Genomic DNA, 9,883 nt, shown 5'->3' on the forward strand with positions numbered 1-9,883 from the left:
TGTTTGACCTCAGGAGCTGCCATCATGGCAAGGAAAATTCCTGGGGCTCTAGGGGAGGGTCTGGGCGGGCCTAGCCCCCCAGCTTCGCTCCAGGCCCCAGCAGGAAGAGCTCAGCCTGAGTGGCAACACCATGGCGCTCCTTGGCCCTCTGTCACATCCTCCCAACGCTGAATCTTTCAGGATCGGTGCCTCAAATATGGGTGCCCCAGGCCCACCTGTCAAGGATCCCTCATTCACTCCAGTCAGGCACAAATTCTTCAGTACTCCCAGACAATGCCAGTATTCTCCATGTGCTGAGGGCGTGCTTGCATGCACACACGTACATACACACATGCACACATGCCTACACAGGCATGCATGTGCACACACACGCAGAGTGCAGATGTGTGTGTGCTGGCAGGTACACCAGCTAGTCACAGGACACAAGCCCTCTTGCCATGCTGCAGCAGGCCTGTAAAGCCTGTGCACTTCTGTTGGAGCCCCTGGGCCCCATAGCCATGGCAGCCCTGCTCCTGGGAACCTCCTCGCTGCAGCCCCAGGTCTCAGGGATCCAGAGTGTCCTGGCTTGCACGGTCTCTATGGCTGAGGAGGTACTTGGGGCCCTTCTGAGCTTGCCCTCTGGAGCCCAGATGCCCAACTCCACCTACCTTTCTCCCTCCCATCCCCCACACCCTGCCCCGCCCCCTTTCCAAGTTCTCACGCTCCTGAGGGTGCTGTCTTGAGATCCCAGACCCCTCACCAGAACACTCCTCCCTCTGAAAGCTGGTGTGTGAGACCCCGGTTATCTATCACCAAGAGGGTGTGTGGTCCTTAGGGGGTGTCTCCTCATCCCGGCACCCCTGAGTCCCTTCCCATTTGCCTCCTTTCCTGCTTGCAGCTATGGTCCTAGATGGGCGTGGGGTTTGGGTGAGTCGGTGAGTGAGTGTGGGGGAGGCCAGAGGTGAGGAAGGCAAATGGGGGTGGAGACTGGACCCTACAGGAAGGGAGAGGTGAGATGCAGCCCCCAGGGCCTTTCCAATCTCATTCCACACCCAAGTGCAGTCAAGTGGCCTCAGCGAGGGCTGGGCTTCTCCAATTCCACTTTTAGAACCTGGGTTGGGGCCAAGTGCAGCGTGCTGGGCTCTAAGGGCACCCCCTACCTCCAGGGCTAGACCCCTGGGACTCAGGCAAGCCATCCCAGTCATGTCAGCAGCACCCTCCCCTCACCTCCACCTCTTGGTCTCTCCTGAAATCTCAGGTCTGTGTGTCTGTGAGGGATGATCTGGTCTCCTCTGTACCATGGCTGGCATGGCGTCAGTGTTCGGGGGATTCGTCTTGGCAGGGGTTGTAGGGCCTCACGGGGGGATGCCAGGAGGGCGCCCCTATGGTCAGGGACTGCCTGGGACTGACAGCCCAGGAGAAGCTGCTCCTCTCCCAGAAAGGGGGTCCCTCCCCCATCTGCAGTCGGGGGCCCAGACCACCTCCTCTGGGCAGTTCAGAGTGCTCCTTCTGTCCTGCCATGTGCATTCACGTGTGTCTCGTCCATCCCTGCTCCTGTGATGTGGGTTGGTACTCTGGGGTGCTGCGTCTGGGGCTGCAGGGTCCCACCATAGGTGAGCAGGGGGCTGGCACGGGGGATAGGTGGTGGCCAGACCCCCCTTCCTGCCCATGAGCACATAGGGCAGCAGTGAGGTCCCGAAAAGCCGCTGCCTGGGCCCCCTGGGAGCTACCACTGCAGCCTCTGGGTTCTGCCCTGAGCTGCTGAGTCCAAAGCGCCCCTGGCCCCAGCCCTCCACCCCTCCCCTCCTGGGCCAGGAGTGGTGTAGCCCCCAGGGCAGGGGAGGTGGCGGGGATTGGGACAACAGTGACCAGGAAGGGTGTGGGCAGGGCCCCTCCAAGCCGGCTGACCGAGTTTCTGCTCAGATGCAGGGCCAGGGTGGGCAGCGGGAGCCCTGAGTGGGGTCGGTGTGGCCCCCAGGCGGGCGAAGCGGGAAGGAGCGGAGAAATGAGGGGCTCTGAGGGCCAGGCCTGGGTGTTCTTTTCTGTGTTGTTCACATGCTCTCTCTTTCTCTCTCTCCACTAATCATGTTTCTCTCTCTCTCTCTCCTCGTTTTGTTGCATGACTTGTGCCGGTTCTCGTGATTGTACTCTGCTCATGTCTCTCACAGACTGTCCCCAGTTAGCCTGGGACTTTTCCCCTGAGCCCCAGGCTGGGCAGCCCCTCAGGGCTAAACCCGAGGAAATTCCCAGCCACCCCTCCCGCCCCGCCCCAGCCCTGCGTGCGCCCCCGGCGCGCCCGCTGCTGGTGTGAACAGTAAGTACCTCGGCGGTGCCTGGAGACCAGGGCACAGAAGCCAGCGTGCTGGCTCAGGGCCGGACATCGGGTTCTCCTTGCTCCAAAGTTTAAAAAAAAATGACCCTCTCGCGGACGCTCATCTCTCTCAGCCCATTTCAAAGCCTGGAAACCATCTTCGTGAGATGCTGCCCATGCTGCCATTTCATCATCACAGGCCCTCGGGTCTAGTGGGGGCCGAGGGGCCCTGGGCCAGGGGAGGCAGGGCTCCCAGCCTCCTGGGGAGTAGCTGGAAGCCGAGGGACCTGCTGGCCATCTCATCTGAAGGACGGGGTGGGGGCAGGAGGGTGGGGAGTCTTGGGTGGGCTGGCACCTCTGGCTTTTTCCATGGCTTTCCCAGGTTTGGAGAGCTGGCCCCCCCTTGCTTGGTCTCTCTTCCAGCCCCCCCTCTGGAGTTGGGAAGGGAGAATGTTCCCAGTTTCTGAGAGCACACCAAACTGCAGATTAGCCAGCAGCCCAGGGAGGCTGGCTCCTTCACAGAGAGGGACATAAACACTCCCCCCCCCCCCGCCCCGGCAGCGCCCAGCCTCAGCCCCTTCTCAAAGGCCATGGTGGGAGAAAAAGCAGGCTCCAGGGAGGGAAGGGTGTCCAGTTCACATCCACCCAGGGGTCCCTGATGGCTGCCCCCCGGCCGGACCCCTGCAGGAGACCAGCCTCAACTTTGGGTCCTCTGAATGCTGTGGGAGCTGGCTGCTCCAGGGGCACAGCGCTGGGGGGCAGAGTCAGATGAGGGGTCTCAGGCTCCACCACCTACCTCTGACCCACCCCTGGGCAAGCCCTGCAGGCTGTAGATACCTCCACTGACAGACGATGGCCAGCAGAGAGACAGCAAGTCCTGGCTCCCCTCCCAGACGGAGACGCTGCCTGGTAGGACTCGCTGTTTTCCCCTTGAGGAAACTGTGTGCAGGGTACTGTGGGCCCCAACTTCTGCCCCCTCATCTACAACCTCCTCCCTTAAACCTCCCTGCCCTCTCCCCGGAGACCCTTGGGAGGGAAGACGGGACCAGCCAGACCGGGAGGCAGAACCGGGCTTGTCTGTGCGCACACGTGTGTGCCCTCAGACACACCCTAAGTGCTAGGCAGCCCCCAGACCCCAGAGAGGCCCCAGCCCCAGTCACGTGGTATCAGAGTTACCTTGGTAACTGGCCTTTCTGGTTCAGAGTAAATTGGGGAGTGAAGCCCCTGGGATTTGTCAAGAAACGCACTGTACGTGAAATGCTTTGCCATCTTGTACGACAGACTTTTTTTTTAAGTTCCAAAATTATGATGGGATTTTTTTTTTTTTTTTTTTGGATTTGCTTTACGAATAAACCTGATTGGTCCATTTCTCTTTTGACTGCCTGCCTCTTTGTAGTGACATGATATGTACACGGGCCGTGATCCCGCCCGCGGGCACGCTGAGTGTGTGCACACGGAGAAGGATCACTTCTGCGTGTAGTTACATGATGTGAACAGGGTCATGGAAGAGGGTCAAATCGGGTGGAGACTGTCTCCAGCTTTTTGCCCCTCTTTAGTCTTTCAGAGGGCCTCCCTGTGTGGTCACGCCCCTGTGGGGTCTGTCTTCCCTTGAGGCGCTCACCCTAGAGGAGGTATTTGAGGAAACCACAGTGCCCACCCTGGGGACCGAGTCGGCGCCACCTTGGCCAGGAAGAGTCTGCTTTGAGGGCAGAGAGCATGGGGCAGGCTCAGTCCCCAAGAGTGATGGGCGGGGACAGAGGCTTACGGAGCTACACCTCTGCCAGCTCCAGAGGCTCTCACGGCGCTGCTCCTGGACTTGGGAGAGGGAGAGCTCCCTGCTCTGGCCACGCTTCACCCTCACCAAATGTGCCCCAAACTTCCTCCCAGGTTCCTTCTCAGGCTACCGCAGAGGCCAAGACTCGTCTTTCCCACCCGAGTCCATCAGCCACTGTTGTCTTTACACATCCATTTGCTCTGCTTTGCGGGGGATGCTGCCGAGAGGAGAGAGAGGAATGGGAGCCCCTCCCAAATCCTGGCTGCTGTCACTGCCTCATGCCTACATTCCTGTTGCGCCTGTGCAAGCTGACGAGGACTGCTTGGGGCAGAGCGGGGTGGAAGACACTGGCTTGGTCTGTGTGGCGATCAGAGTGGACTGAGTGACCAGCTTAAGTCTGTGTGGGGATGGAGCAGATTGAGTGGTCATATTGGGTCTGCATGGGGGACCAGGAGACTGTGTGGCCAGGCCTAGTCCGTATGGGGGACGGAGCATACAGAGTAACCAGATTGGGTCCATATGGGGGGATTGAGTGATCAGATAGGGTGTGGAGGGGGACAGCGTGAAGCGAGTGACCAGAGGGGATCCAAATGGGGCCTGGAGTAGAGCCGATCGATGGGGTCTGGATGGGGCCAGGGATGCCTGAGCAGCCAGCTTGGATGTGGATGGGAGGCAGCAGGGCTCTGGCTGGCAGCGGAGGGGTCAGAAAAGGCTGCCTCTCTGAACAGCAGTGTTTCTGCATGTCTGTCTGTCTTCTCCCTGAGCTCTGTGTCTGGCCCTCTACCCATGACTGCATCCACACCATCCTGTCTCATTGGCCCCGCCTTGGACCTGGGGCCCGGTCCCCAGCACTGCGCTTGCTGGGCCCATCACCAACTCATCTTTTTGCAAACTTTGAGCAAACCCAGGAACCCTCCTCCCCAGCACTGTGGGCAGCCCAAGGGCTGCCTGAATGAGCCAGGGACCCCCAGCCTTGTGCCTCCCTCCATGGCCTGCTCGCTTTTCCATCCTCAGTTACGGGCTGCCCTTTGCTGATGCCCTACTTCTGGCCTGTCCCCCCCACCCCCCACTAAACAGTTTTCAGTGTCTCAATAGCTTCTGCTTATATGTTTGAAGATTCCAAACTGAATGGGGAGGTGGCGAAGGCCGCGCTGGCGAACGAAGACTGCCCCCACATAGACCAGGCCCTCACTCCCGATGAGGGCCTGCCCTTTACGCGCTCGGGCACCCGCGAGAGATACGGACCCTGCTTCCTCTTATCAACCGGGGAGTACGCGTGCCCACCTGGTGGAGGAGTGAGAAAGGGTATGTAGAGGAGGCTGCCTGGCACCCCTGCAGATGGGTGGGCGGGGCGGCGGGCAAGGGGCGCTGAGGGGCAGGCAGGCACACTGAGGGGGGCAAGGAGCAGATGGAGCCCCAGGGTCGGCCCCCGGAGGTCTGAGTCCCAGTGTTGCAAGTGGGATGGCAGGCTGGAAGAGAGAACCGGAGGTCCAGGCAGCTGTGGGTTGGAATTGAGCTGAGGGGTAGGAAGGGACTTGGGGACAGGCTGGACGACTACAGCCCCCAAGGCAGAGGGGTATCCGAGGATGTGGGAGGAGCCTCGACTCCCCCAGGCTGCTCTGGCAGATGGCAGGTCAGACCCCAAAGGCAAAGTGATCTCCCCTGTCCCTTGGTTGAGGAGGGCGACGGGGTGGGCCTGGTCTGACCAGGACCCTGTGGGCTTAGCCAACCAAGATCCATGTTCTGGAAGTGGCATCCTTTAAAGAGAATCCACAGACCAGTGGGAGGGGAGGCATGAAGAGAAAGGTAGCTTCAGGGCTTGGAGGTGAGGCCAGTGTCCTTGCAGAGGTAAGGTATGTGCCAGTCAGAATACTGCTAGTGGCAGATAGAGAACTTGCCAAGAGAAGGTGGTTACGCAGGACTCTATGCAACCCCTTCTGTCCCCAGTGCCCGTCAGCCATGGCCCTGGGTGTGGTCAGCGCCCCCTTGTGGTTGGTGAAGGCTGAGCCCCGTGGCGGTCTCTGCTCAAAGTCTCCTTGGATAGGACCCTTATCTTAGGCTGACCCCCTGGGGAAAAGGCTTCCACTAGAGCTTGAGCATGGGCTGCGGAGAGGCTTGGGGTGGGGGCCCAGCGCACCTTAGCTCCAGGCTCCAGGCATCGGCCAGGGCCTGGAAGGCAGAGGAAGCCATCCTCGGCACAGCGGACTCACAGGGCGGCTCATGCATGTTGGGAAGCAGCTCACAGGCTCACACGGGGTGCATGCTGACCGAGGTGAGCAGGTTGGGCCAGATAGTTGGTTTTTTAGAGCAACAGTTGGTGTAGCCGGTGGCCATTCACAACTGCTCCAGTATTTGAAATGGTTCAACAATATGCAAGGAGAAAGCATAGAACTCAAAATAAAGGGCAAACCCAGAAGAGGAGAGGCAGCCCACAGGGAGATGGGGGTGGTCCTTCTGGTCACTGGTGCTTAGTGTGCTCACCTGATCCAGGCTGGTCCCTGCTTCCTTGCCCGGCCTGGAGGTCCCTTGGACCCCAGCGTGGCATACCACCCCCCGCATGGTGCTGCATGGCAGGGGGGCTGCTGGCCCCAGGGGTGGGCCCCATCCTTGGCCTTCCATGGATAGGCCTGATGCTCCCCTTCACAACTGGCTTTTTCCCAAGTGGAGGCTCTAGGAAGCCAGGAGCTGGGCAGCCCAGGGGGTTGCAGGGGAAGGCAGGTAGACCATTCCCAGTGGCTGTGCTCTGCCTGGTAAGGTCTCGTGGGCTGCCTGTCTCCTTCATCTTGAATGTTGGATCAATCTGTGTGGCCTGAAAGAGCAGACAGGAGAGTCTCTTTACTGGGCTTCCAGAAGCCCAGGCTGTGTGGGACAGAAGCAGCCTGTAGTGGCCAGGGAGTCCAGTGGCAACCACTGTCCACAGGTGGTACCCACTCCACAGTCCCACAGAGGCACCAAGGGTGAAGCGCCCCTTCCTGGGGCCGGCATCCACCCGGCCCCGCTCTCATGGAGTCATGACAGCCGCCGAGGACTTGCTTTTCTCAGGATGATTCCAGGCTGTAAGCCATGTGCAGGGTAGAGAAGAGTTAGGAGCTTAACCCGTTGCCCCAGGAGGGAGAGAAAGAGGCGTGCTAGGCTGGCTCACTGCATGGGAGAACCAACCAGCTGGAGGAGAACCTGCCTGCCTCTGCATGCGGCTGTTCTGTCTGTCCTCCTCCTTCCGTAAAAACTAAGTACCAAGCGGGATGGGAAAGCCAAGAAGAGAAGCTCAAGTGTTAATTGTATTCTTTACATACAGATCTTTGCAAAGAAAGCCCTGTCATTGCTAAGTATATGCCGACAGAGGCTGTGAGAGTGACTTGACCAGGCGGCTTGGCCCAGGACACTGGTGGCTATTAAGCATCTGGGTGGACCTGCAGCCCCTCCTCACCCTCGGACAGAGTAAATTCACGCCATGCAGGTTTGCCGGACGAGTCCGAGTGGCCCAGGCCTTGTACTAGGACAGACGTAGCTTTTCTACGGCCAAATGGTAACTGACTGTAGAGGATTTGTTTTCCTTCTTTTCATTTTTTAAAAATTTTATTTTATTCGGGGAAGGGGTGGGATGGAAGGGTTCCTTAGCATGACTTGCATGAAGTTCAACAGAAAAACCCAGCAATCCAAACCCACCAATCCCCTGCAACTGTATGATTACCCTAAACCACGACAACGACGAAGAGAAACAAGCAAGAGTCCTCTATTTTCTTTCAAAGCGCTTTCCTTTTATACATGTTGTTGGAGCCAAACTGTAAATGGCATTTGGTAGAAACCTGTACGTTTTGGGGGGGAATGGAGCAGGGTGGGGGGAGGGGTGGGGATGGGGAACGGATTGCTTCCCTTTTTGTACACGAGATCGAGATGGAGAGTAAAGGTTCCCAAAAGGGCATTCGGTCAGTCATCGGTCATATTGACCTCACCTTCATAGTTCATCTCTCACGCGGAAACTGAGAACTTTGCTCCAAATAGAATTGTGGAAACACACTGCCGCCTTCTTCCCTCTGTTTGGCATGCTTGCGACCCAGCGGACGTCTCCCCAAGACCCCTGACAGCGGCTAGTCTAGGTTGATTCGATCATCTTAGCGGTGTGTAGATTCAGTGCGACCAACTTTCATAACAAATTGTTCATAGTAGATAATCATCACCTTATGGATTTTCCAAGTGTTCCTTCAGAGCACCAAAAAGATCAGGACCGCGGGAGGGCTGGTCCTCCTCCACCTTTATTAAGGCACAACCCGGCATTGTATGCAATTTAGTACTTCAGAGTAAAAAAACTGCATGCCCAATGTTATGCAAAGCGATTCTAGCATGAAATAAATTTTGTATCATGGTTTCTGTATAGTCTAAAGCAGATTTGTTTTCCTGAAGCAATCGGAGGTTTGCAGAGACACACTTCTGCATCTCGAATAAATATAGTATTTTCCCAACAGAAACAGAGGACAGTAGCTTGGCTTTGGTCTGATTCTAAAATTAGTGGTGGGGTAAGGGGTGGGGAAGGATGATATTTTTGAAAAACACATGCTTGAGTTGAAAAAAAAATGCAACATCTCAAGCTCTCACTGCAGCTCGCAACATTTCCTGGAAAGAGAGCAATGCTGCTTTAGTTCAACACCCTCCCCTCCCTGGGCCCTGGCCCTCAATAATAAACAGCTGACATTGGAGATGAAGCATGGATTTGGGTTTTTATTGCCTTTGGCAGTGTCGCGATTCAGTTCTGGGCCCCTGGTCAGGCCCTCTGTGGCTGGGCTGGGGTGAGCCTGAGCCCTGGCTCCTCTGATCTCAGGGACCCACCCAAGGTGCTGGCTGTCCTCTCACTGGGGGAAAGTCAGGACTGCCCCCTGCCCCCCAACCTGCAGATCCTGTTGGGTGGGGGGAGGGAGGCAGCCCTCAGAAGGAATCGGTCAAAAAAAGGCCCTAAGACGAGCCCATCCTCTAGGGGGTTCACCAATACGGAAACTTCTCCGTGGATCCATGCCGTATTCATGACTCCTTGAATCTGGTTTTGTCGGAGCTCCCAGCTCCCGCCCCCACCACTGCCCTTCATGCAGACCATGGTCACCTCCCTCCTAGGGCCATCCTTGAATCTGATGGAGCCAGAGGCCGGGGTATGACTGGTCCGGGTGCCCTATCCAGCTGAACCCTTGCTGGGCCCAGTCTGGTGGTCACCTCATCACATACCCCTCCCTCAGCCTGAGGCATCTTGGAAGGGGTGGAGCCCTCTCCTAGGGATGCTGATTTGCTTGGGTTGTTCACTTGGCTTTGGTTGGGGGTAGAGTGGGGGATTGGGGTTCCAATTCTTTTCCTATCCATTAGAGAATCTCCGGGGGAAAGTCCCTAATGGTCATGGCACTCCACCTCTGAGCATTTTCCAGATGAGGAACTGAGGCCCAGAGGGGAGTGATCTGACCAGGGCCACAAACAAGCGGGGGTCAGTTTCCCCTGGATTTCCGTTCCCTGATGCCTCCCAGCATGGCCAAGACAACGATCATATGGGTGGGTGGGAGGCTGAAGGTGGGTGTCGAATTCTCACCCAATAGTTTCTCACCCCCTCTAAGCATTTTCCTCACCAATGTGGGGTGGGGATCAGTGCAGCAGTGAGCATGGCAAGGCCTCTGCCCAGGGGTTATGCAGCCGAAGAGCTGCCAGATCCACACCATGTATATAACAGCCATTCATAAGCATCAGGATGTAGAAGCCAAGTGGCCTCAGTGGCTGCAGGGAGGGCAGAGTTCCCTCTACTTGGGGTCCGCCCTGGAAGAAGTGCCTCTGGTGGACTCAGGTGGGAC

The 9,883-nt window shown here is 57.6% G+C and overlaps 1 protein-coding gene across 1 annotated transcript in view; it reads left to right on the plus strand.

Annotated features, from left to right (window-relative positions):
• Positions 1 to 8,764, plus strand: part of KCNC1 (potassium voltage-gated channel subfamily C member 1) — a 45,242-nt gene extending 36,478 nt beyond the window's left edge. Inside the window, exons 3-4 of the mRNA XM_036861537.1 lie at positions 5,181 to 5,369; positions 7,360 to 8,764. Of these exons, the coding sequence (XP_036717432.1) occupies positions 5,181 to 5,369; positions 7,360 to 7,424 (254 nt within the window). The 3' untranslated portion in view covers positions 7,425 to 8,764. The remainder of the gene's footprint in view (positions 1 to 5,180; positions 5,370 to 7,359) is intronic.
• Positions 8,765 to 9,883: the final 1,119 nt, after the last annotated feature.

Source organism: Balaenoptera musculus, chromosome 8 (genome assembly GCF_009873245.2).
Source record: "Balaenoptera musculus isolate JJ_BM4_2016_0621 chromosome 8, mBalMus1.pri.v3, whole genome shotgun sequence".
In the NCBI taxonomy this organism is placed as follows: domain Eukaryota; kingdom Metazoa; phylum Chordata; class Mammalia; order Artiodactyla; family Balaenopteridae; genus Balaenoptera; species Balaenoptera musculus.